The 27,980-nt window shown below is 45.5% G+C and overlaps 1 protein-coding gene across 10 annotated transcripts; it reads left to right on the top strand.

Moving 5' to 3' along the window:
- Positions 1–334: 334 nt before the first annotated feature.
- Positions 335–27,980, top strand: LOC144102012 (josephin-1-like). Of its 10 annotated transcripts, none has more exons than XM_077635270.1 (6): positions 335–457; positions 11,424–11,543; positions 12,897–13,029; positions 17,160–17,285; positions 19,573–19,753; positions 22,825–27,980. In XM_077635270.1, exons 2-6 carry the CDS (start codon positions 11,465–11,467, stop codon positions 23,035–23,037), a joined length of 732 nt encoding a protein of 243 aa, XP_077491396.1. In that variant the 5' UTR covers positions 335–457; positions 11,424–11,464; the 3' UTR covers positions 23,038–27,980. The 10 variants fall into 10 exon arrangements, with proteins under 10 accessions (XP_077491396.1, XP_077491393.1, XP_077491397.1 ...); XM_077635267.1 differs by having other exon boundaries at positions 12,897–13,032; XM_077635271.1 differs by having other exon boundaries at positions 364–457; positions 11,427–11,543.

The raw sequence follows: 27,980 nt of genomic DNA, 5'->3' as shown, positions 1-27,980 counted from the left end.
ACTCCCTTCTTTATCCCTCCCCTTACGGCGTGGTTCAGGTGTCCAACGATAAATGAGACAGATACTGCGCCATTTCCTTTCCCCAAAATACCAATTATTATTATTCAAGTGAAAAATTCTTGGGGTTGAATATGAATATTCTGGACCAGATATATTCTATGCTGATGTCCTCAGGCTTAATGATCCGTGCCTCCTGTGAAAGGAAAGGTGTGTGATCCCGCGCACGGAGTTTTTCCTCTATGTTCCCGTGAGTCTTTGTGCCTCCTCTAGAGAGAGGCGCCCCCTGGATATGCATCAAATCTGGGGCTCCATTTTAAAGCAATATCCGGTTCCGCCAATTTTATGCGCGACACCTCGCGGCTCGTTACAGAAGTTCACCTCTGAGTCAACATGGCGGTTGGATGTTGTGCAAAATTATAGCCCGCTGTAGATGTTTCTTGGATTCCATGCTTTTCAGGTGAGGCTGTCATGTGTGAGCGCTGCCGCACGGGCCGCGTGAAAGTCTGTAGATGGACGCCACTATCCCGGAACTGTCACAGGGCTGCTCGTTACATTTTTACGACCCGAGGAAAGAAAGTGGTTCAATGACCCAAACACCGCGACGTCGCCTCTAGGTTTCATTTTCGCAATTCCTGCGTCGTGACCCTTTTTAATCGTCAATCTTGTGCAGCACTTGAGGCGGAACGCGAGTCTTCGTGCCGTCCTCCGCTGGTCGTCTCTCTGGTCCACGAGGTGCACGCTTCAGCTTGGAAGCGGGCAGTCTCGTTACTGTCGGCGACATGGCTCGCTTTTTTTTTCCCCCCTCTAGACCCCCGACTTCGCAGTATACGTGATTCGAATGCGATATGACTGTCGCACGGCCCGCGTCACTTGTCGCTACACTCTGCGTCCGCTGGACATCGCTACCAGAGCGTGCCGTTGTGCTCCGTGCAGTCGTTGTTTTTCTGCGTTTCCGTTTTTTTTTCCTCCTTCGGCCCCCGAAAACTCCGCACCCGTCCCAGTGAGATAACAAGCCAGCCCGACGACGTCGCTAAACCGAAACGTGCTAAATGCCGAACCGACCTGACACAGTTTGTTGAACGGCGCCCCTCGCGTAATGCCCGACCTGATTATAATTTTCGTTCTCTCTGGTAAAGGGGAAGTTCGTTAGGCGCATTGGCACGACTTGATCGCCTTGAAGTGAACGGGGTTATTTTTTTTTTTTTAAATTCTCGTCGAGGCGTGCTCGGCGCTCGTGAGATCCTATTTGCGCGTCAAGTCTGAGGCTGCCTGGAGCTGTGTCGGTGAGACGGAGAGTCGTGTCTCGTATACTACTCCCTCTCTAGTTTCTTTTGCCCGCGACCTCGCTTTGAGCCGTCACTTTTTTTTCTCTTTCTGTCGTCAGGACTGCCTCTGCCTTTGGAAGCGCATTTAACTTCTCCTATAGCCTGGGGCCTTCGGCGATAAATTTATGCGAGCCGTACCTTGCGCAGCTGTTTCTGGCCGTAGTTTCGTGTCTCCCCTGGCAAGTCGCGGCTTATGACAGGATTCAGTTGTCGGGCAACACTACTATCGCACTGCCTAATTTAATGGGTGTATGTCTGCTCCTGACGTGACTCCTGAACACCTCTTGATCCGCGCCGCATGGCCACCACTTATTATTGGTTTGCAAATTTTCACAAAATAGTAGTGCACTATCATTTGCATAATCCTTCCACCACTTATTATTGGTTTGCAAATTTTCACAAAATAGTAGTGCACTATCGTGTGCATAATCCTTCCTCTACGTGTTTCATTAGGTCCCTCCACTTAATAGTGTGTGCATTTGTCCAGTCATATTTCATTATGCAGCACTAGTTGCCCTTGAGCGAAGCCTGCTAGGAAAGCTGAACTAGCAATCTCCATGCCACTCCGACGTGCCAGGAACGCTCACAATACGTTTTATTGTCTAGCGCCAGCAATGACAGCTGTGGATTTTGCGCAGCACGTGACGCTGGTGTAGAGGTCACGGGGCGTTAGCTTTTGAAGGGCTGTCCTCAGTTTTTGTGTGACAAAGGGGCGGGTGTCCGAAAGCGTTGCGCTGTCACGAGTTCATTTGTATGTGCTTTGCTCTGTAGCAATGATGCAGCGATTCGAAGCATTGTGGGCAGGCTGGGACGATGGTAAATGGACTATGCTCCCTTGCTGGAACTGCACTCTTGCACCCAACTATCGGGAGAAATGAAAAGGGCGCGGTGTAATCCAGCAAAGGTGTGTCATCAGTACTTTGTGTGTGCAAAAACCACCCCTGTGAATTTCTACCAAGCAGTGTGTGAGTGTGACGGGAATACCATAGCACGCTCTGGTTACCATGACACCTGGACGTTTTGTGCAAGCGTAAGTGTGATGCATAGAAAGTGATGGCGCAAATGCATTTGTTGAGTTTATGGTAACAGGCAAAGGTGGTCTGGTTGGTGGTTAACAACGGAGTGCATATTGCAACTGCGCAAAACAACGAGGGGCGAAGAGAAAAAAGCACAGGACAAAACGCGGAACTTCAACTCATGTTGAAGTTGAAGTTCCGCATTTTGTCCTGTGCTTTCTTCTTTTTGTCCCTCGTTGTTTTGCGCGGTTGCAATATGCACTCCACATAGTTTATGGTGTTGCCACATGTTTCTGTTCCTGGCAATCACTGGTCAAGTTTTACTGAAAAATTAGCTTTAGCTTTGATCGGCCAAAACTCTCAGGTTTTTAGAGAGGCTTTTAAGAGGTGCAAACATTTCAAACTGAACGTAACTGTTCTATAATAACGTGCAAGGCATAGGTGTAAAAAAAAAAAGATGGTTTAGCATGGCTTAGCACGGAATATCATGCTGCAGCACTAGGGCCTTCAGGGTGTCACCGTAAAGGCCTTTGCCCTGAACATATTTACCTTGAAGGCATTCACACAGGTGTATCCTTCACCCAGGCCTTCACTTGGGTGAAGGCCTGGCAGGTTAGCCACAACCCAGTGGGCAGGTGGGACGCCTGCTGCAAAGCAGGCTTCAGGGACTGCGTACATGTGTCCGAAATTGGAAAATGTGCCTAGTAGTGCTACCACTAGAAAATATGTTCCTATTCGGCCTGTTGTTTTGGGGCACGATGGTCATGGGTAACCTATCCAGGTAGTCCAACTTAATGCGTAGCTCTCCACTACAGCACACCTCATAGGCCATGTGTCGCTTTGCCATGTTGAGCCCTTCAATTTTTAAACTGCATATAGCTGAGGGAATCTAAATTCCCTGACTCCTCTAAGGAGGTTTAATGCATAGATTTTGAACAGTAAAGAGGTATGGTAATGTTTCATGAAAATGTAGTTGGTACACTCACCATGGTTAGAAATGGAGAAGGTGGCACACTTGCCTTATTTGATGACTAATTGCAACTAGCTCATTGAGCTCTGTAATTCTGCAGCCGCTGTGACAGTGTGTTGTAGTAAGTGAAATGTGGCATTGAATGCTGCCTCTATGGGTAAGAGGATTTACACCTACCAGCGATTTTATTGTATCCTTACATAGTTGTCTACAGTGCCTTAGTTTAGGTTATTTAGGCTATTAGATTATTACATCAACAGAGAGGAATGTGCCTGGTTTTAGTTAACTATTTGGCTTTCGCTGCTGCAAAACAAGCTTGGTATCCCAGCATTGGCAGGGCAGAGGAATTTGGGCAGAAGAAAGATATTTTGCCTGGTATCAAATTTAGTAAGCCGCATAGAAAAACAAAAATATAGGTATTTTGGGGGCTAGTATCCATAGATGGAGAAGCATTTCAACGTGTCACTTCAAGCATTGCGGAGCATATATTTCGGCTACTTTTCTTTTCCAGCACAAAAGTTTGCGTTGGACTCATGCAACTAATTTCAGGTTCTTATCATTTCTGGGCAGCTACTCGTATTGGGAAGGGCACTCAAAGCATAGCTGCGTCAAAGCCACCCAGACACAGTGTGATCAACTTCCTGAGACTTGTATCTTCAACTGAAGCATTGGATTGCATTGCACATGATTAACTGAAGCATAAGTGGTTGCATCGTTTTTTTTTTTTTTTGCACAAATTTGTGTCGGTGCACTTTCATGGAAATTCTACCACACCGTGCAGTGTGTACGTGTTTCGAATATATTTTGTTCTCTGCATATAAGGTGTGATGGAATGAATGCAACTAATATCAGGCTATCCTTATCATTAGACTAATGGGCCTTCTTATCAGCAAAGAGACTCGAAAAGGTGAAACGTTACATTTCTGATCAAAAATGTTTCTTTTGTTTTGGTTTTGCTGCTTGCTGCATGTACGGCCTTGGGAACTACAGCACTGTAAAAAATACTGCCAAGTGCCTAGCACCGTGTGGCCTCCATGCTTAGCTGGAACGACAACGAAGCGGCCATTGGAGGAGCGCTCCTTTGTTTGGGACAGTATGCCGCAGCGTGTGTCAAATAATTTATTATAGCTGTTTTTTTTTTAGAAAAAGCATCAGTTTTGGTTTCCACAGTTTGTGGGGCCAGAGGGCAGTGCAATAACCGTCACAAGCCACCTACACTCGCAGAATACTTGAATGTGGGCTGGTTCGCAGCCAGTTGCATTCATCTCCACGCTTTTCTCAGTAGACGACGGAGCAGTGTATGATCAGAGTAATTTCAACAACTGTACTAGGGACAGACAGAAACACTGTGAATCAGCAGCTTCAAATGCATGGAAGCAGAACACGCATGACAGCTTAGTTCAGTGCATTACTTCTTCATGTTCGATGTTTGTGAGCTGGCAGTTCAAAGAGAATTTTAGAAACAGTGAGATGAAGATGAGGGCAAGAAAGGGCGTTTGCCTCTGCTTTGTGACGCTATTTTAAACAGACTGTTTTATAAAAAGGTTTCGTTTTTCGGCACTTAACATCCCAAAGCGACTCGGTAGTGGAGCACGCTGTAGTGGAGGGCTCCTGATAATTTTGAGCACCTGGGGTTCTTTAATGTGCACTAGCATTGAGCATTTCACCTCGATTGAAATGCGACAACTGCGTTCAGGATCAAACCTGTGTCATTCAGGTCAGCAGCCGAACACCATGACCACTGAGCCACCATTAAAGAGATGGACTGATATCAACTCTCCCAGCTTTTGATTATAAGAATTTAAGCTTCAGGATCAAATGTGTTGTCATATGCTGTTGAGGTACCAGTATGTTGTATTTTCTTTTTTAAAGACAGCTCTTGTGTCTTAATGGACAGGTGTTGAAACAGTGAAAATGTAAATCTGGGGCTTGTCATTTAAATCGGTTATTTTGTTTGTTCATTTTTTACTGTCTGCCTGAGTTTGTACAAGGCTGCTTTAAAGGTAACCGCTTGAGTTGTAACGAATGTAGGAAGCTTTGAAAAGCTCAGTAGCTATCTGTTTCCTCCTGTAGCTTATTAGTGCAAGCTGACACACATAATATGTGAGAACGGCCTGGTTTGCAGGCAACGTTGTGAGAACAATGTTGCAGCAGACACGTAAGCACAAATGATAGATTACCACGATCTAATCACAAAGAGATCACTCTCACCGAAAATAAAGCATAAAAGACCAAAAAACACGATCAGTTGCCATCATTACTGGCTGATTTTGCTGGTAAAGTGCATGCGTCGACACCGCATTAATCCCTGGATCCCAGAGGCATCCGCCATTCACTTCAAAATGGTGGCAACCCGTCCTTTTCGGTAAAGATGTTGCGGGTTTGATCTGAGTGGCGGAAAAATTTTTAAATCCAATTTTCTCGCTGGAAAATGCATGTTTTGCTGCTGGACAAACATCAGCACAGCCAGCAAGAGCCACCGAATCAATTTTTTACTGAGAACAGCAACTGCATGGAGGTTTCCGTGGTGTCTCATTAACGTGGCAGTACATTTGCCACATTATGCAAATGAAGTAGAGCAGGCGAGGAAACCTCCTCAGATTAATAAAGAAATTGGAGGGGACACTGAAGCTCCGTCTTAAGAATATGACTCGATAATGCTAATGAGTTAATGCCCATAGATGTGGAATTGGTCATTCTCGACTTTACAGTCATATGTCCCTGGGTGTCCTGATACCACTCATGGTGCAGTAGTGCAGTGGCTAAGGGATGCGCCCTACATGGCAGGTGCTGCCACCAGTGGGACTTGTGAAACCGAAGTTGCTCTTCCCGAGCAACCTCTGGCAATCAACCATTAATTTAACTGCCACCTGCCACGGTGGTCAGTTTGCTCACATTATGGTAGGAAGGCCCAAGGTCACGTGACCTAGCTTGCCCACATAGGTTGCTTCTCTAGGGTGGCTGCCTCAGCCATCCTACGCCACCCTATTTATTGCTCACAGCACCGACAACGCTGAAACTGGATTTTCTGCTAAATGGGGCCTTTAACGCTATCACATTAATATAGCTGACGGTTTAGCATGGCTAAGCGCAGAATATCATGTAGTAGCACTGGTTACGGTTGGCACTTAATACATTCTAAAGGCATTTGGCCTTTACCATGAAGGCCTTCATCCTTAGGGCCTTTGACCTAAAGGTATTTACCCTGAAGGCATTTACCTTGAAGGCCTTCACCTTCACCGAGGTGAACACCGCTCAGGTGTGCACACTTGGCAGGTTGCCCACAACCCTTTGGGCTGCCTGCCCCAAAGCATGGGTTCAGGGACATACATATGTATGTATCCGCGAAAACGGAAAATGCACCTAGTAGTGCTACCGCACTAAATTTCTGTACGACATGAACTGGTGGGCGAGTTGGTCAGACATAGTTCTTGTAAACCAGCGCTACGGCTCGAAGTTAAACAGAAAGGGACAAAACACAGCGCTGAACTAACAACAGAATAGATTTATTCAGGGCACCATGCAGTGGTTAAATATACGCTCGTATCACAGAATAACGGAAAAACAGGGAAAAACAAGACAAAATAAGAAAAAAATACCGTTTCACAGCCTATCATTGTGATTGTGCGAAAGCTTTGCATGTAATCTATGACATTAGGTATCCGTGTTCTTTTTCCAAGATAGCAACAGAAGGGGTGCTTATGCATTGCGTACCTATCCTCATGATTTCTGATGCCTCAATTATCTCCCTGGTGAGCTGGTCTTTGCTTTTTGCTACAATTTTACTGCTCTTGAACATTGAGCGGCATGAGCAATCACGACAGTGAATCCCTATATGGCGGACAGCATTCTTCACATTATTGTTGTGCTCCTTAATTCTTTCATTTAAACACCGACCAGTTTGGCCAACGTACGATCGACCACAAGACAGAAGAATTGAATATACCAAGTTGTCTTGGCACTGAACATATTTCTTCTCATGCTTCTTCGTGCACACACAGGAACATCGCGACATGTTTTGTTTGGCCGATTTACACGCGCACATAAGGTCCTCAATTTTACAGGGGCTGAAAACACAACATCTACTCCAGCTCGTTTTCCTTTTCTTTTCAAATTGTGCGATAATTGAGGCATCAGAAACCATGAGGATAGGTACGCAATGCATAAGCACCCCTTCTGTTGCTATCTCGGAAAAAGAACAGGGATACCTAATGTCATAGATTACGTGCTTCTGCAAAGCTTTCGCACAATCACAATGATAGGCTGTGAAATGATATTTTTTCTTATTTTGTCTTGTTTTTCTCTGTTTTTCCGTTATTCTGTGATACCAGCATGTATTTAACCACTGCATGGTGCCCTGAATAAATCTACAGTCAAACCCCGTTACAACGAACTTCAGGGGACCGCGGGAAAACGTTCGTTATTCTGAAAGGTCGTTATAGTGAAAGCCCAAAAATTAGCCATAACAATAGCATTACAGTAACGCAAACGTCCTACCTTTGAAACGGTACCTGCTTGAACTCTTTTCTCACACAATGCACACGTGATCGTCGGACAAGGCACATTTATTTGAAATAGTCCGTGATCGTCTTCTGACGGGTGCAGCAGAGACTCTGCAGAACGAACGATTCCAGACCGTCCGCATTCTTATGCACGCCTCCGGTCGCTGTGCCGCTTTTGGCTATAAATATGCGGAGTTTTCGCAAGCAGTCCAACGCATCTGTGGCCGACACGGAATGCCTACTTTCCCACTCAAAGAAAACTGCTTTCGCTTCTTCCGCGTGGTTGGATTTGTTGAGCTCATGGCAACGCGATCGCCGGCACGCACTTCGAACACAATAAAAACCAGAAGAAAAACAAGATGGACAGGCCTGACACGGGTGACAGCACGCGAACAACTGAAAAAACAAGCAAGAAAAACGTGATGGGTACCGCAACGGAGAAGGAAAAAAAAAAGTCTCCGCCCGCATGTTTCTCCTCCAGCGCCATCTCAGGTTTTTGCGGGAAGCAAGTTGCAAGGCGCCTGCTCTTCGCGCTGCGTCGTCTGCTAGCTTGGAGCTCCGGCTGCCGTGACGGATACACTGAAATCTAAGAATCCTCGCATTTTGGGATATGAGTTCGTAGTACTGAGGTGTTGTTAAGATGACATGGAAATTAAATAACGATCGTTATTCTGAAATGTTCGTTATTCTGAAGTTCGTAGTAGTGAAATATTTTTACATTTGAAACTATAAGCAGTCGGCGTGGGATTTCTTAAAAGTTCGTTAATCTGAAATGTTCGTTAATGTGGTGTTCGTTGTAACGGGATTTGACTGTATTCTGTTGTTAGTTCAGCGCTGTATTTTGTCCCGTTCTGTCTGGCTTCGAGCCGTTGCGCTGGTTTACAAGAACTAAATTTCTGGTTTGGGTTAGTTGGTTCAGGTGAGGAGGTCGAGACCTCCTCTGCAAGAATGTGGAATGTTTACTTTTTTTACTCTCTGAGCCAGACAGATTTCTTGGAGGAGAGACCGTACAGGAAGAGGAAAATATGTAGCATACAGTGATAAACATTACAAATTTTTTTTGTTCTGATAACATTGTTGCTCTCTTCAAAATGTGTTTTCACAACGACAAAGGTAGTCCTGCTTTGAAAATGTTTGACAGTGTCAGTCACTGCGCGAATGGTTTACTTGCTGCCCTGTAGTGTTTTTTTGCAACGTTTGTCAGTCACGCTTGCAACAGGTGGTTATTTGTCTTAGGCGAGACTGCTGTAGTCGCATTATTTGCTCATGCTCCGGAGAGGGCCAGATCAAAATGAGACAAAAGCGACAAGACTGGGCAGACGCAAATAGACGCTTTTCATCTTATCACTGCGTGTTTGCTGCCCTAATCTCAAGCAAGGCCCGTTATCAAGAGGTGCATTGTCGAGCGCCACACTTGAGCAACTCGGCGAGTGCCGCCTCTTCCTCCACCCTTGTCAGTTGTGTTTCAGCTTCCCCTTGGCTATTGTCCACTGGTGTTTCAAGCCTGTTTGCTGCAGCATTAGTCAATGGCTTGTTTAGTGCCGAAATCACGTTTAGATCCAAACCGACGCAAGGAAACAACATGCACGTGCGGAAATCAGTTTGTGCCCAAATTGAAACGTCCAAAGCGAGGTAAACAAATGTGTGTGAGTTTGCCTCCGATCTGCTGTGAGGCCTCAAGATCTCCCGTGCTTGTGGAAAAAGTCTTCGGAGGGCCCACTAGACTGATTTTCTTGTCTGAACAAGTGATGACTCGCACCCTTGGCAGTAGGCACTTGTGTTCAGTTCTGACTCGCACCCTTGGCAGTAGGCACTTGTGTTCAGTTCTCACACATCTGATTATGCGAGCGTGAAACTCGGGCGCACTTTCTTGTGTGCTTTCTGGGACATAAGTGCACTGTGATGCCAGGATGCAAGTGTACAACGCAATGATATGCGACACTGATGAATGCACTAGCTCTCTGATTAGTAGTCATCCATTAAATGTATGCCTTGATTGGATTGTGCGAAATGTGGCCAGATATCGGGTTTTGCAGCATTTGAGCTAGTTCAGAAGAACAGCAGTTTAAACAGCTCAGTCATTTTGTGGGCGTGCCTTTGGGAGGTTGTTTGGTAGGGAAATGCTTGGGACGTGTTTTTCTTTTTCCGTGTTATCATGATATCTATCATAGCGTGAATTCACAATGGGGGGAACTAATTGTCATACCACTGAGAGCCATTTACAGTATGAAGCAGCTCACTGAAAGGAGGCATGTGCTTGTTCTTTCAGTAAAAATGTGCAGAGTTGTAGCGTGAGCAATGGTAATTTTGTGGATGCAAATTTGGAACTCATATCTGTAGCCCATGAATAGCTGGTGCATGGGAATGGCCTTGGAAAGTGACTTTATTGTAGCTGTTCATTCTTTCATTGCAGGTCGTTTGCTTTGTGCTAATGCAGCATTTGGTTGTGTAGGCAGCCGTTCAGCACATTTTATGCAAGCTGTCAGCTACCTTGAAGGGACAGTAAAGGCAGATAGCAAAGTAAGCAAGATGTCACTCTAGACGGATAGATTATGCGTGAGGAACACTGGCGACATTTTTTTTCTGTGCTGCTGAGAAAATCGCAAATGAAATTCCCAATATTCCCTCACATTCACGGGGCACCGAATGCAGGCAAGGTTGCACCATTTTTATGATTCATGTTTGCCGAAGCACCCCGGTGGATCAGAGGTTCCGCTTCTGAGCATGAATGCCCCTGATAGATAGCTGTTCTGAAATTGCTCCTTGCTCCAGTTACTCACAGGCAGGGTGCACGAGATGCGAGGGGAAAAACTCATTGCTCGTGTTTCTGTCTCATCTTTCTCTCTGTCCTCTGGTTTGGACTGTTTTAGTTATGATGCTCTTGGAATTCATGTATGCAAGCCATGCTGCTTTCCTCATAATTACACGTATGCAAGCCATGCTGCTTTCCTCATAATTACACCATACTTTCACGTAAGCAATGGAACCAATGGTTGCGGGCAAAGAATTCACGTCACCAGAGACAGTTGTAGCAATTTGCAAGGAGTGTCACCATCTGTACTTCATCTTTATACAATTTATTCACCTATGACAAGTCTTTTCCAGTAAAAATAACATATTTGAGCATATTTGCTACCACATGACGCTAACCTGTCGGTGCAGCTTGACTTAGTATTCCCCTTTATTGTCCCTTTAAAATGTAAATAATTGCGGTAACCTGGTGATTTTGCAAAGCATCAGTCATGTGTACCTGGCATCCATCGGGTTTCATCCGAGCTTTCAACGAGTTTCTTATTTCCTGCTCTGTCAAGCAAAAAACTTTTGTCCCTGGTCATTCCGTAGTTTAGGGAAGAAGGCCAGGAATCGAACCGTGCACCTTGCACCTCTTTGGACAGTGCTCTGCCTACTGAACCTTCTGCTCGCAGAAGTTAGTTCTACTGTTGGGGACATGTCAGTGGACAAAGTGGTTGCTTAAGCCTTGCACTGGGGAAGATGGCGATGATGAACGGAATGCAAATGAACGCATAGACTCCCATCCCTGCTGTATGCCTGGTTTCAGAGTGAGATTTTGAGCAGGCTGGTAATCCGCTCCACCACACCTTTTACGCAGCAGCAGCAGCAGTGCGGTCCCTGTGCAGGGAGGGTGTCCCCATGTACCAGTGCCTGAAATTTGTGGACAGATTCATCCGCAAGGACCACAAGCCCGGACTGGGCTCCGCCGCTGGCTCAGGTGAGGCCTCTACTACCGCTCTTCCATGTTGCATTCGTCTTGGTAATCACCGTTTACCACTAGCATGCTTTCAAGTATATGTCTGCTTGTCCCGATTTTGTCAATTGATGCCTTGAGGTTGAATGGTGCTGGCCAATTCGAATGAACTTTTTCTTGCTGTCTAGTCTGAAACACACTTCGGAGAATGGTGCGGCGTGTTTCGCTGGTGGTTCTTAAGCGGGCCCCTTGTGGTCTTGGTCTACAATGCACTGACTCGTACACAATCGTCCTAGTCTGTGTGTTCTGGCTCACATTGAAGGGAGGGAAATTAATTCAAATTCACCTGTGGGATAGGTTATAACAGCTTCTAATTGGTTATTTAATATTATTTAACCCTTATTTGCATTACTGTGCAAGCGCACGCAGCCTTCCATACCTGTGTTGTCTGATAACTGCATGCTCCTGATTTGCTGTGCTTCTGAGTTCATTTGACAGTAATCTTGTGTAGATGTTTTTGTGTAGCTCCAGCACTCTGTGGCCTTTCCTGCTGTTTGCTAACTAGTTATAAACTGGATACATTTTTGACCAGCTGAAATCTTTGGCTGGTGACACATTTTGGTATCATTACAAGCAGGGGTTTATGAGTCCAGAATGGCCGAGTGAAATCAGCTGGGATCGCTTGCTGAGTTTGAGCATGATACATCTTTACCTTGTTCTCTTTATCTTCTGCGGGGTTGTCACAGCCTCTTCATGAGTGTCACAATATTAACAGCTGTGCCTGAATTAACAGAACCTGGCTTATTGTCTGTCTGTCTTAACAGTTGAGTGTCGCAGTTCTAGACTGAACTGAATTAGCATTCACATTCACTTTTGGCCTTTCCCAATCCTTGTGTAAGGGAATGTAACTTATTTTTACATTGAACGATACACCAGTGTGCAATAGTATGTACACCGGAAAGTTTGCGCACCCTACTAACAACTAGGTTGCGTGCCTTGGTAAATCAGCTGGGACCTATACCATTTCTTGTATTGCATTGCTGCTGATATGGCTGTGTGGCCTTCTACATGCATATTGTCTGGCCAGTCATTGGACAGTGTTTCATCACTGTATTGCAAGCACCATTCAGTTGATCAGCTGTTGGTATTCCTTGTTTTCCAGAATGACTCTTGAAATTTTCAGCTGGAAGACTTCCTTTGGTTAAAAAAAACCAAGCATGAGTAAGCATGTGAACAGAAAACTCTGTTGTGGTTTTCCCTTGCATCTCGGTCGTTGCTCGCCCGGTCGGTTGCCCTCCTGAAACTGGGGCAGCCGTTCCAGCTTAGGCCATGGTGGTCTTAATGTTGCTGTTGTCTTTCGTGGTGTTGTACGTGCAGGTGGCATAGCAGGTGTGGGGCAGGTGTACCACGAGCGTCAGGTGAAGGAGTTGTGTGCGCTGCACGCACTCAACAACCTATTCCAGGACGGCCAGGCCTTCACCAAGGGCTCGCTCGACGACATCTGCCACAGGTTGTGCGTGACGCCCCGCTCCTAGTCGGCAACCTGTCCCCTCCTCCCTTCTACCTCATACCCCGCATGCCTTCCGCATGTCCTCCGCATGTCCTCCGCATGTCCTCCGCATGCCAGAAGTGTTCATAAGGCATAGCACCCATGTGATGTGGAATAGTTGGAACCGCTGTCAATTTCTAAGTAAAATGGCGCTACCCTAGATGACCACAGAGGCAAGAAATGATGCACAATACCTCCAACCGATTCCTGTCTCTGTAAGGAACACATACATATATGTCTTGTTGGCTGTGTGGACATCTGTGGTTGCATGACCTTACTTGGGAAGTGTGCGAACTCAACTAGGCCAACACACAAGTTTTACTGCTGTTGAGACATGAGCCATCGCCATCAGTTGCAGTTAGACATTGGGGCGCCTTAGCTGCAACTGCCATCTGCACCACAGCTTCTCATTTACAGCTACAGTGCAAAATGACCGATGTCAGCAAAGGAGACGCATGACAGAGTGTTGACTGACAAATGAATTTGTTGTAGGTATGGATGCCTGGTGTACAGTAGAATGTCGATGAATGAACAAAATCCTTACACAGAAGCTTAGGAGATACATCCATTCAGTGCTGTTTTAAGACTGATGTCCACAGCTCACTACGCGCAGTGTGTACAGCACAACTTTAAATCGCGACGTTGGCGATGTGCGGGCCTTATGTTACCGCTCACTGGTCTCAGTTTCTACCACACAACTAGCGATCACGGTGTTGGCGATGTACTGGTAGCGCTTGATGGTGTGGTCGCGGCTCACACATTCGTATTACCCATAGTGGCACGGGAGAGTGCTAGCAGCACCCGGAATTCTTAACATTGAGCACGGTGCGCTGCGGCTGGGGAATTTTGCGAATTTGTATCAAACATGGTGTTGGTGATGTACTGGCGGTGCTTGGTGCTTGATGGTGTGGTCGCGACTCACACATTCGTATTACCCATAGTGACACGGGAGAGTGCTAGCAGCACCCGGAATTCTTAACATTGAGCACGGTGCGCTGCGGCTGGGGAATTTTGCGATTTGTATCAAACATGGTGTTGGTGATGTACTGGCGGTGCTTGGTGCTTGATGGTGTGGTCGCGACTCACACATTCGTATTACCCATAGTGACACGGGAGAGTGCTAGCAGCACCCGGAATTCTTAACATTGAGCACGGTGCGCTGCGGCTGTGGGAATTTTGCGAATTTGTATCAAACATGGTGTTGGTGATGTACTGGCGGTGCTTGGTGCTTGATAGTGTGGTCGCGACTCACACATTCGTATTACCCATAGTGGCACGGGAGAGTGCTAGCAGCACCCGGAATTCTTAACATTGAGCACGGTGCGCTGCGGCTGGGGAATTTTGCGAATTTGTATCAAACATGGTGTTGGTGATGTACTGGCGGTGCTTGGTGCTTGATGGTGTGGTCGCGACTCACACATTCGTATTACCCATAGTGACACGGGAGAGTGCTAGCAGCACCCGGAATTCTTAACATTGAGCACGGTGCGCTGCGGCTGGGGAATTTTGCGAATTTGTATCAAACATGGTGTTGGTGATGTACTGGCGGTGCTTGGTGCTTGATAGTGTGGTCGCGACTCACACATTCGTATTACCCATAGTGGCACGGGAGAGTGCTAGCAGCACCCGAATTCTTAACATTGAGCACGGTGCGCTGCGGCTGGGGAATTTTGCGAATTTGTATCAAACATGGTGTTGGTGATGTACTGGCGGTGCTTGGTGCTTGATGGTGTGGTCGCGACTCACACATTCGTATTACCCATAGTGACACGGGAGAGTGCTAGCAGCACCCGGAATTCTTAACATTGAGCACGGTGCGCTGCGGCTGGGGAATTTTGCGAATTTGTATCAAACATGGTGTTGGTGATGTACTGGCGGTGCTTGGTGCTTGATAGTGTGGTTGCAACTCACACATTCGTATCAACTGTAGTGGCACGGGAGACTGCTAGCAGCACCAAGAATTCTTAACATTGTAGAAATATGAGGGGGGGGGGGGGACAGCCTTCCCCCCCTGCACTCCACTCCGCGGATGCAGTGTTTCCGCTCGCTAATCGCGGACGTGTTCGTGCTCGAGGGAACAAAGGGAAGGGACGACAAAGCGTGGACGCTCATATGCTATTTATTGCACTTGCAATTAATTCACAGAGCAGGCCAGCTAGCTACAGAACATCAACGAGGCATTCCTCGAAAGTAGAAGGTTACGTAAAAAGGGCTTCCGACTTACCGGGCTGGGGCAGGGGCGCGACTTTGGAGGTATCAGCGGCGAATGTTTGTATGCGCCGACAATAGTGGCCGGGTTTTCCCATGCGCGCCGCATTCTTGGGGCAAAGCCATCCCCGAGCCTTTGCTGGAGAAGGTGCCGAGAGCGCGCATTTGCTGCGCTCACTTCGCTGCCTTTGCTCAAGTGAAGCTGCAGTCCCATTTTGCTTTCCATAGCAACTGTACATTTTTTTTTCGGTTATAGTAAAGATTTTTTTTTAGAAGAAACGGCTGTAGTAAAGAGCGTCTGGCAGTGGCGATGTACTTCCCGCGAAATGATGACATCGCAGCACACGCAAAGTAGAATCGCGAAACAAATACCGAATGCGCTCGTTGAGGCGGCGTCACCACCAAGCTAGAGAGCCGGTAGGGAAAGCCAGCTTTGTGAAGACCTTGAGGCTGTGAGGCAAAGCACGCGGCGAGCATGGACAGAGTAAAGCTGGCCATGAATGTAGGAAGAAGGTCGCGTGGGTCACTGAGAACGGAAAGCCAATAAAAGTGCATTGAGGAGTAGAAAAGGGAAGGAAAGGGTGTGCGTTAGTAGCACAGCAGCGCAAAGCACGAGGAACCAGTGGCAAGAAGAGGAACCGTGGCAGAACTGTGTAGGCGGTTTTGCCGCGCTTGACTTTGTCGGGCGCGTTTCTTCACTACTGCCTCTTAAATGACACTGAAGCCACAGAAGAGGATGCCGTTGATCATGGAAAGCTTTGGTTTTCTCATGGAATGAAACTCGCTTTATTTTTGTAGCCACGTTGTATTGATGTAAATGTGGTACTTCCACAAAATTTGCGTAAATTATGTCGAAATTGTGATAACTGATAATGTAATTATCACATAAAGGGATGACAAGAGCATGATGTTAGGTATTTCTGTGTGTTTGTTTTATAAACCAACACTTCATGATTAGTAAGCAGCCATGGCCATCACCAACAACTGATTTATTAAAGACCCTGATATAGTAAAGATTTTTGCTGGTCCGAGCTACTTTACTGTACAGGGGTTCTACTGTATTTCAATATTTAGTAGCTTTTATAGAATACCTTTCTGCATGTTTGATGTTTGTGTTACATTTGACTGTTTACTGAGCACGAGGGCAGCAGCCCTCGATCACGCTTCAGGAATCGGATTGGAGTTGGTATATCGGTGATATATGAGTTCACAAAATCTAGAACGGGCCGCGTTACTGAATCCCCGCTGTGCCACTCCGGTCTTGATGTAGGCGAAAAGCAGAAGGCGCCCGGTTGTTGTGCGATGTTAGTGCATATCTCCAGGCGGCAAAATTACTTCACAGCCCTCTACTACGGCACCCCTTTCTCTCTTTTTTCTTTCACTCCCACCTTTGTCTTTTCTCTCATGGCAGGGTTGAGGTGTCCGCCAATAAATGAGACAGTTAATGTTTCCTGCAGACAAATTATCCTTGCAATGCTTTCTATAATTTTAATGGAGTTGAAGTAAATTTGTTTTATACATTTCATATGGGCAGCTAAGTGTCGCTTGTAGCCGTACTTAACTGCTGTTTGCTGCCATCAAGGACCACACCAGCTACTGTTTCAAGCGAATTGGCAAAGCACATTTAGTATGCAGCCGCGGTCTCGTGAAACAGTGGTTGTGGCGAAATGCCGGATTGCAGGAAAGAAGGCAAAAATTGTTTTGTTTTTTAGTGGCCTGCCTGCGAAAATAGGCATGTTGACTTTTGCTGAATGAATGAGTAACAAACAAACAATGTAAAGAACATTTGTCAACAGCCCTGTGCCCACTAAAGCATAGGGTAATGCATCGGGGTGGTCCTCGGTTGCCCCCCTTCCCTCTTCCCCCTCTTTTTTGTCGTGCAGCCTGTCGCCCGACCACCTCGTTAACCCGCACAAAAGCATGCTGGGCCTGGGTAACTACGATGTCAACGTCATCATGTCGGCGCTGCAGCTGCGCGGATACGAGGCTATCTGGTTCGACAAGCGCAAGTGAGTGCACTCTTTCTGTCTCGCCACTGTTGGCCTTGCATTGTTATGACGCTTTCTTTTGACGAGCTGCTTATTTGCTTTCCAACGCAAATGCGCCCACATGGGAGTTGAAAAGGGAGCAAGCTGCCATCTAAAAGGGGAGTTTACTCCTTTCTTACTTCTTCCGTTCAGAGTGTAGGAATCCATCCCATGGGGTGACGTAAGAGAGTGCAATTTGTTGCATCTTTCCCCCAGGGCAGGGCAGAAGGCCTGGGAGCTGCGACTTATGTTATTGGTTGATCGTCATGTCTCAAACACACAGAGATAGAGTGGGTCTAAGGTATTGCAGGCTTGGGGAAGAACGTAGTGATATTAAAGACGGGATGGCAGTATGCTGCTGTGAAGCCTCTTACTGTTGACTTGTCTTGAAGGAATAGAGGCACCAGATTTTTGGATGCATATTTTTTGCATTGGACTATGTGCTGGGCAATGGTATACTTGAGTCACGACGTAGAAGTGACCTACGGCAACTGAACATTTTATAATGGAATTTTTTTCTCTTGCACTGTTCCGGTTTCGATTTCAAGAGACGAATAGCGGCTGTCACATGAGGCGTGCAGAAACAGGTATAATCACTGCTTGCTCATTTTTTTCATTTCAACTCTTGAGCAGGCTTGCGCGACAGTTGATGTGCATTAAAATGAAGAAAGCTGCGACCATACTGCAGCTTTTGTATTTTTGTATGCCTCACATGACCTGAATGCGTCTTGTACATCATAGCAGTCGTTTGGCTTCTGAAACCAAAACTGAAACAGCGTGAGAGAAAAAAATTCAGTTATATTTTATTTACCTCTTGTTGGTGCCATCCACATGGGCGTCGCATGCTTTTAATGTGCTGCGCATCATTCTAATGAGACAGAACACAACTAAAATTTGGCGTCAGTACACCTTTTTTGAGATGTCACATGCTGTTCACTGTGTCTGGGCTTTTCTGGTCTTGTTTTCTTATTGAGGGATACAAAATGCATTCCTCACCTAATCTAATCTTTCCCCCTGAATGGAATCGATGGGCATTCTCCATTCCTGTGTACAGGAAAGAAAAGGGCCAATAAGGAAGGGAAGGGCCAGTTTGCACGGAGGTACAAATTGTATTATTTCTGCTCTAAATTTTAAAAAAGAAAATTCTATACTATTCACAGCAAGGAGTGTGCCTGTCCCATGTACATAAGAAATAACTAACTGGAGGACGGCTCATGTTGTGTTCTTCCCTTTCATACTGCAGCTACCCATGTTTAGTTCATCCTGAAGGTATCTTAAGCATGAGAGTGATCAGCCATTTTGCACACATTAATAAATTCTATTGTTACGCTTCTGCTCACTGAAAATTAAAAAGACTCGTGGGCGTTAATATCTGTCCAGCAGAAAACTTCCATATACACTTGTATTTGAAAAAAATATGGCCAAGAGCAATTGCGCTTCACGTGTCTGTAATTTTTCTCGTGGGGCACGTGTGCACGTGCAGAGATAACAAGAAATCTTAAACTTCACCTTAATATGCCAGTCATCCCACAAACGGTACGCGTAATAGGGGTTCCACTGTTCATTTGTTTTGTTTTTAATGCGAAAGCATTAGATGGCTATGTCTCGAGTTTTGTGTCAGCAAAACTGCAAAACTTTCTCCGCATGATTACATCGTTCTGTGGAGATAAATGTGCAAATGTTTGGATGTGTTAAATAGTGTGTGATGAGATCTCGCCGTGGGAAAAATTTGGTCGATGTGGTTCAGTTAGTTAATTAAAGTTTAAAATTACACTTCGACGTAACAATAGCCACGGACGTCGACATAGATTCTCTGCACGATTGTGTCGTTCTGTAAAGATATAGTATGTGCATAAGTTTGGTTGTGTTGATGCGAGCTTGCTGTGGGAAACGTTTGGTTCATGAATTGCAATTAGTTAATTACACTTCGATGACACAATAGCCACGTACGTCGACATAGCACCTGAACATGAAAATAAATAAACAAGAAAATTAAAAATAATAAAAGATGCTAAAAACAACAAAATAAAAACGAAAATGAAAAATACAAAAATAAATGGATTGCATACTGGTGTCGTAAAAAAAGAACCTGCATTCTAAAAAGTTCTCTGCTTTCGCATTCCTCCACGTAAGCAGACTTAAGTGCCCTGGTAATTCTTCTTTTTGAGGGGGGGGGGGGGGGGGGGGGGGGGGGGGGGAGAGGGGTGCTACCTGCACTTCTTCCTGGACCCTTCCTTGCCTTGACAGGTGGTCATTGTTTGTGTGACAGGGACCCGGCGTGCATTGACCTGAGTAAAATTGTGGGCTTCATCCTGAACGTGCCAAGTGAGATGAAGTTTGGCTTCCTCCAATTTCCCTTGAGCCGCAAGCATTGGATCGCAGTGCGAGAGGTCGCCGGCACCTTCTACAACCTCGACTCCAAGCTCGAGGCACCCATAGCCATCGGCAAGGTCAGTAGTTGGGCCCCCCCCCCCCCCCACGTTAAATGTCCTGTTTGTGGTCGGTGAAGCGACTGAACGCTGTTGCACTTGTGTCCAGGGGGTGGTGAAGCAGACAGGATTGAGCCACTCCTTCGTATGCTAGCACGTTTGCTCGGTTACCTTAATGTTGCTGCACGGCTGTAACTCCACTACAGTGCAGTTTGCTTCGGCTGCTTATCCACAATAAGATGGGCCTTCACTTGTTCTGGAAAAAAGCAGCTTTTGTGTAGAAGACAGGGACAGAGAACGCTCTGGCTGGCATGTCCTCTGTCTCAGTCTTTTGTGCTCAAACTACAGGGGTGTTCCAAAGAATGAACTGGTTGTAATGAATCTGAATTTTATTAGCAAATACAGTAGCTGACCGAATTTTCGGACTCCAGTAATTCAGACTTGTGTGATATTTCGGAATGTATTGAGGAACTGTCTCGCATCTCACAGGAACACGTACACATTCATGACCAGTATTTTGGACCCTCTGGAGGCCAAAGATCGATTTTTCGGTCTTGTATAGATACCAGGAAGACTCGGTGGTAACAGAAAATTTGGGTTTCTTTACCTGACAAATACACAGGCAAATACCGCTGCCGCACCCAGTCGGCTGTCAGCTGCTGTGAAAGGTGCTGTCCTGGGTTCAAACAGATCTGATCAGACCGATTCCCTTGGATGGGCTTGGTAGTTTGTTTCTGATTGTTGCCAGTCTGCACCTAAAGAGCATCGTTAGCTCACCAACGATGACTTCGCGCACCAATTTAGAAATCTTCCATGTGGCTTATGGGTTTGCTGTATGTCTGGCTTGTAATTGGAAAACTGAAGTTTCATTTCAACGTAGTTTACTTTTTTTAACGCGATACGGAGACGAGAAGACATGGTATCATGCTCATTGCTGCTAACGTTAATTTCATTGCTCGACCTATGAGCCTACCACATTGCTTGCAGGCATGCTGCATCATTTGCCTTGTACTTAGACAACTGAAATATCGTTTTCGATGTTTTTTTTTTTCTGCAATGCAGCACTTTTTGAATGCACTCCAAAAACCGTCGGAACTTGCTTGGCAGCCTCCGCATGCGAGACGCGCTCTCGAAAATGTTGCAAATCTGAGGACTCCACTTTGTTATTGATTTTATTGATGACCCGAGCAGCAGCGAGTCTGAAGGAGCTGCCTTTTTGTCGGGATTCAGTTCCAACTTCAGTGATGACTGAAACCAGCGGGAAACGCAGGCGGCCGTGCTCTGGTGCCCGACTATAGGGTTTCCAGTTATTGATTTGTAATAATAATACTAATCAAGGTAGAACTGCGATTTTTTTCATGGATAGTGGCCAATAGAATACCGAACTTTTTGCAGACTTCAGACATTAACTTCTTCTTCTTTTTAGATACAAGCATGTCTTTACAAGTTCTGTTCAGCTTTACTAAAATCTTGTTTTCAACATATAAAATTCTCTTGTAACGCGCTATTAATTATTCAGTCTTATATCCCGAAAACCACATTTATTTAGCCTTGTTTTTTGTATATTGCGTATAAATTTTAAATGCAGTAGTTTAAAAAAGATGCTACTGAAAGTTACAAAGAACGGTCACTTTCTTCACTGTAAAGAAAGAGTTAAGTGTCCAGTCCTACTATTTTAATTAAATCGGGAAAATCTGCAAAATCAAGAAAGGCATTTTTTGGCCTTTTGAAACCTAAAATCGTAGCGTAGCGGCGCCCGAAGCTACTACGGCATTGCATCCGTCACTAACATGCACCTGCGAGTTTTAAAAAATCCATTAAGGCTGCCCGGTTCTCTTGTGCGAGAAAGCGAAAGAAACAAAGCAGCACATGTCGGCAATCTGGAGAGAACTGTGAATTTATTTTGCAGTAATGATGGCGTCCTTTCCTTTCCTTTCAGGATGGTTGAAAGAGTGCTGGCTGGGATGCCGTGTTTGGTGGCCATGTCGCATTGCTTGCATTTGCTTGTGACAGCCCGAATTATGTCCGCCTTTTCCTGACAGGAAACATGAAATAACTAAAGCAGCCGCTGCCCCTAGCACCATCTGCTGTAAAGGATTCAAAGCCAAGGTGGGAAGCGCCACCGACTGCAAAGACCCGTGTTATGTGCAGCGGCACAGTGTGCAGCTCCGTCAAAACAAAACTAGGGCCATGAGTAGGCACCTAGATATTACCGCTGGCACGCTGCCAAAAACCTGCTAGTCATTGCGGCCGAAATAACTCTGAAATCACCTCATTTTTAGTGAGGTAGCACTACTAGGCTTAACTTCTGATTTCGGACATACGTTTGTACGTGTCTGAAGCTTGTGCTTCGTAGCAGCTGGCCCACCTGCCCACTTGGTTGTGGGCAACCGGCCAGGTGTGTACACCTGGTATTTCGTCGCCTGGGTGAATCTGTTTAGGCCTTTAGGGAAAAGGCCTTTAAGGTGGAGGCCTTCGTAGTAAAGGCCTTTAGCACGGAAGAACCTTAAGTGCCTGCTTTAACAGTGCTACTGCATGCTATTCCACGCGTAGCCATGTTCAGCAGTCTGCTTTTTTTTTCATTTCTTCCCTGAAGAACTTCATTAGATTGAGTTCGCTGGTCAATTTAGTTTCGTTATTTGGCTTTGATAGGAATATTGAACCATACGGGTACCTGCTGTGGAATCAAAATTTGTTTGTTCGATCGAGAACTTCGTAAAATCAGCTTTCATAAAATTAGAGTTTTGGCTGTATTTGAAACTTTTAAGTGCGCTCTTTTTGATAGCATGTGATGTATTGCAGTGTAGTGATCCTCTGTTTTTGGAAAATTTTTCCCTTTCCCAGAAATTTGAGGAGTAAATTTTTGCAGAACGGGAATTTTTACCAAGTTTTGTGGAGTTTCGAGAGCTTAAATCCTCATGTCTCCCAGAATGCCACAGTTTCAAAGCTGCTACAGGGAAAAAATGGCCTGGACTAGAGAATATTGGGTCAGATTGAGGGAATTCTTGATTGATTGAGTCCATATCAATGGTATATCCGAGATGTCTTCTGAAGGTGCATCTGAAGCCTGCCTCCTCTTCCTCTGTGCGCAGTCCCAGGAGTTGCTGCAGTACCTGCGGGAGCAGATCAAGTGCAAGGACCGCGAAATCTTCATCGTGGTCACGCAGGACATCGGGCGGGTCAAGGGTTGCTACGTCGAAGCCAGGGCGACGCCACCTCCGCGGCAGCCGTCGCAGCAGAACATGGCGCAGCCGCGAGACCACGCGTCACGGACGAGTTTGCGGCATAGAGACTCCTACCATTGAAAGCGCGCTCGGTGGGACTTTCCGAATTTGTGTCTGCTATGTTTTGGAACTGCAAAACTGCAAAAAAGAAGAACTCCGACCAGTCACCTCTGCTGCAGTCATCGCCCAATAGGCTCGAACCGCAATCTCAGCGGTGTGCAGCGCCATACCGTCATTCTTGCTGGCTTCTTGCTGTGCTCTGTGTGCTAGCAGAGTGCATGCTGTGACAGGTGGTGGACGACGAACACATTCTCTCAGCTGCGGCGATGAGAGGCGCCGCTGTCTGGAGCCCCTTGTTGCCAATGATGCGAGCTTCTTCAGCTGTTCTCTGCCCTTGCGTCGTCGCTGAATCGAAGGCGGCTCTCACGTTTTGTACACGGGTGAAGCTGTGAGCAGCTCCTTCGCTTCTTTTCGCCAGTTCTCTGCACTCATGTGCCTGCCTGGAGTGATCCGCCGCTCTGCCTTGCTTACTGTTTGCTCCCGTAACCACGTGTGACAGCGGCAACAGCCCAGTGTTTCAATGGTCCATGAGGTGGTTGCCCGCCAAGGGCGACGCTTTGCGGCCGACACTATTTTGCCGCTGCACTGCCTGCCTCCGACACACAAGATTCTGATCAAATGAACAAAGTTTTTTCTTTTTTTGAGCAGTGCCTCTGTGCGTGCAGCAACGAATCTCTCTGTTGGTGTCGTAAATTCGTCCCGAGTGGCTTGGGTTGGAGGTGTGGACTTGGTGAAAGGTTCATCCTTTGCGTCTGTTGCGGACTGTCATCTGTGTCTGCAAATTGAGTGGGCTTGTTGGCTGCACTGGGGTCGTGTTTTTTTTCCTTGGATTTTTGGATTGTTTTTTGTCTGAGGTACTGACCTGAGTATTTCTGTCTGGAGCTTTTTGTTGTTTTGTCGTGCCATATGGGCTGTGGCATTTCGTTCCTGAGCAGTAAGGTAGATGCTAAAAGGTATCTGCTGAGATGTTTGTTTGAAAGTGGCTTGTTTTCGTTCGCATTTGAAGTTGTAGAACTTCCTGTTTGTAGCAGAGAAACCACTTGGTCTCTGAAGCTAAGCGCGAAATGCTTTTTTCAAGTCTAGGTGTGCAGTCGGCAGAGTAGAACAAATTGCAAAGGTTGAGTCAAAAACTTCAAGATCTTTTTGTTTTATATGCATTTGCATTTTTGGAAAAAAGCTATGCAAAACCAAACTGAGCATGGCAGTTCACCTCAGTATTGTGCTCGCGATCTGTGTTTAGAAATCTTAATGAAACAGGAATGCAACCATCGTTCTTTTGAGGTGTCGTTGCACGGGGGCATAAAGTTATCAACAGTTTATTTTATTAAGGCATGTTCGATTTCACCACTACGCCCTGTTCACTTGCAGAAAAGCATTCTCGACAGGTGCTGTTAATGCTGCTGCTTGTGCATGCTGTAATGCTGGCAGGATATAAATACTCTCACTTCATTGGAGGGCAGCCTGCTGTCGACGTCTTTTATTCAGCTTCTATTTAAAAGAAATTTCGCCATTGTTGCACTGTGGAAACTATACTTTGGAATCTCTTGCTCGACAGTGGCCTTTTGCAATGGTTTTCCTCGCTGTAACTGAGTCGAAATCCTTTCATGTGGCCTTCGACTTGGAAGCTAGCCATGAATTTTCATTTCGGCACGCGTACCTTGGCTTTGAGGGAGCTGCCAGAGGAGCACTGCTTTCTGAAAAAGTAAATGGGCACATTGAGTTTGGGCCATGAATTGCAGTGAAAGGGTAATGATCGTTGGATTCGGCAGGGGCAGTTCAGGCTGACTTGAGCAGTCCTTCAGCTGGCTGCATGGGCTGTATTTATTTGTTTCTGTTTACCATAGGTGCGACCTTTTTTTATGTGTTGCTAACATGGCATAACAACTAACTTTCCACACCGCTGGTGTTCTCATTGGATAGCCCAGGTGGAACTGAATTCTTGAACTGTGTTTGCCCACGAGCTTAGCTAATCAGTGCAACATTTTTGAGCCTTGAGGTCGCTTTGTGGTGCCCAGTGATTCTTCTCAGCAGAGTGTGGACAATTGACCTTGCTGAGCATGTTTTATTATTTTTTTGTCTGTCCTTGTTTTATTGAATACACTATTTATATGCCTACATGGCACACCTACAAAAGTACACAAGCTGGCTTTGCTGTCATAAATTTTGAAGAACCACTGCAAAAAAGGGGGGAAGGACCCATGACAATGGTTCTGTTGTGAGAAAATGCAGCTGCAGCTTAATGTGACTAGGAACTCCTGCTCATTGTTATGTTATGTCATTAGTGTCCCAAATTGAGAGTTGTGTCTGTGCATCTCATTGTCGAGCAGGCAGTGTTTGTCTAGATGAGTTAGCCTCAGGGTACTATTCACATTCAACGCAGTAATAAGGACATGTTTTGCTCTTGTATGAAAACCACGGATTGCTTTATGTCCTTTCCAACTGAACTTTATGCCCTGAGTACCTTAAACTTCTTTTCTCAGCCCTCCATTTTGTTATGTACAAAGCACTTCAGTCTTCGCATGGAATTTCTAAGCACCTCACAGAAGTGACGAAGATCTTATGTTTAAAACCAATGCCACATGTCACGGGGGGTCAAGCTCATGTTGCAGATGAAGTAACGCAAGGCATGTTTGAAACTTTTAATGTTGCCGTGGAAATGGTGACCACATAGCCGAGAAGGATCCAAATAGCAGCATTTTTTTCTTTTTAATTTTCACTCTTCTACAGGTGACAGAATTAACATTGCTATCATGAGAAGACACTGTACATATGCTTATGCACGTTTTTTTTTTTTTTTTTTTTGTGGACGTGTAGGGAATGTTAAGGCGGAGAGTTAGGGCTTTTTCCACTGCTCTGATTATGAGCTTCATGTCTCTCCTTTGCTACAGATGTGTGTGTGTGCTTGTATATATATATATAGCCGGGACAGATGTACAGAAAAGATCCTATTTGTCTGAAATGTTTTAAAGTATTTTACCTAATTGAAGCCCTTTTCTCTTTTTTTTTAACCTGTCCATCGAGGTCACTGTTAGCAGCTTGCACCACTCCTTTCTTACTGATGGCATGTGCTACTCAGCATCCTGCTTTGATATACCCTGTGTGCAATAGGTCGATGGTGGAAATTACGGGAAGAGGCTGTTGAGGTCAAACTAGTGTTAGGCGACAGTCTTTAGCTTTGCTTTAGTAGTTTTCCTTATTCTTTTTTAAAAAGGAACGAAGTTCTCGGTGATTTCATCTTTGCATCGGTGATTCATTTTTCAGGCTGTTGCCAACAAAAAAGCCTTTGCTTTTCTTGCTCTACTGCTTTAGTTGCTTTGAGTTGTGACAATCCGCTTGGAGGGAAAACACAAAAAAATGATTCGTTTTGGTTCTTTTGCGTGTGGTTTCTTTTGTTACTTAGTGGTGCTACGGTGGAAAGCGTCTTGTCAGTTTGTTTATATCTGGTGGTGTTGAAACAATGCAGGTCCACTTTTGTTTACGGCCTACATGGCTTGTCGCTGAACAAGTTTTGTCTCTTAGATAACTGCTCTTAGTGCTTAATTGTGTACATACCTGTTATGTTGTGTTCTACTCTGTCTGCAGAGCTAACAAAAGAGTGCAGAATCAAACTCGGTGGCTATTCATTGTGGTTGAATGCCAGGAAAGCTGCTATTTTTGTCAGGTGTCGAATGATGAAGACACTCAAGAAGTGAAGTGGCAGGTCAGTCTTTTTTTCACCTTCTAACGCAGTGAGAGCTCTTGCATCGGTAACCTCTGCTGGCATGACTCGGTGATCATTCTGGATATTTTTGTCAAGTGACATCAAGCAAATGTTGCAGTGTTTTGGTAAGCATTGGCAGGAAAATTGAAAAAAAAGAAAAATCCACTTCTACCTTCAAGTCTTGTGTGCTTGTAAGCAAAATGCGGCTGTGTTAGTAATGCCTCAAGGTGTGCATACTTTGCTATTTTCTTCTCTGATGTCTTGCAAATGTTATCCCGGTTGCTCTGACGCACAGTAGGGCTACAACAAGTCTGTGCAATATTCTGAACACTGTACTTTGTATTACGCTTGGGGCTTGGCTCAGAATTGGATAGGATTACTGCTGCGATTTCTCCTGTTAGTATAGTCGGATTTTATCTTCGGTTATTCCAATGTATACAAGGCAGTTAACTAGATTTCAGTCACTGGGATGATTACTGATTAACATTCAGCGTAGTGCAGCTGTACAGAAACAGAGGAATGCTACGTAGCTTCGTCAAACCTGCACAGTGGAAGGTATGAAGTAGTTTGTAAAGCAACTTAATGGCTGGGATTTATGGCCAAGATGTTGCTGGTAGTCATAAAACTGCACTTGTTGGATGTTAATGAGCAATTACTCCTTTGGTTAACACTTGGTTGCATCTCTTGAAGCTTGCCAACGGTAAACAAGGTATTGATTGTCACAAAGGTAACGTGTTTGTGTATTATTGGCTTGAGGCAAGAATGTTGCATGAGCAGCCAAGTATCTTAACTTTTGTTGCCTTTCATTCAACTGATTACAGCCTTATTTCTGTACATAGATTTATCAGGAATTGTTATCGACTTGCTAATTTGATTGGGGAACTTGTGTGAGCAAGGTAATGCAATGCTTCGAAAATAGTCTTAGGTTAAGCTACCTCAGGAACGCATTGTCCAGCTTTAAAGAAAGAATCTGCACATTGCCGCCTTGTTGTGCTTTTGGTGGCATCCTTGGTAAGTGCTTGTGGCAAGACAACGCTTGTGTTACATTGGCATGACTTGTGCTGTAATATGTTGCAGCAGAGTGCAAGTGTGACTGTATGCAATTCTTGATCGCCACTGTTGGCCCTGTATTGTGGAAAAGCGAAAGACACTCGAACCCCCACTGGAACTGATTGAGCTCGTGTTTCACTCTTGAAACTTCTACTCATTCTGTAAAAAGGATATCAGCAGGCTCTACATTAAAATGCTTTCTTTTCTCTTCGCA

This window comes from Amblyomma americanum, chromosome 8 (genome assembly GCF_052857255.1).
Source record: "Amblyomma americanum isolate KBUSLIRL-KWMA chromosome 8, ASM5285725v1, whole genome shotgun sequence".
Lineage (NCBI taxonomy): Eukaryota > Metazoa > Arthropoda > Arachnida > Ixodida > Ixodidae > Amblyomma > Amblyomma americanum.
This window is presented reverse-complemented; position numbering and strand designations above follow the sequence as displayed.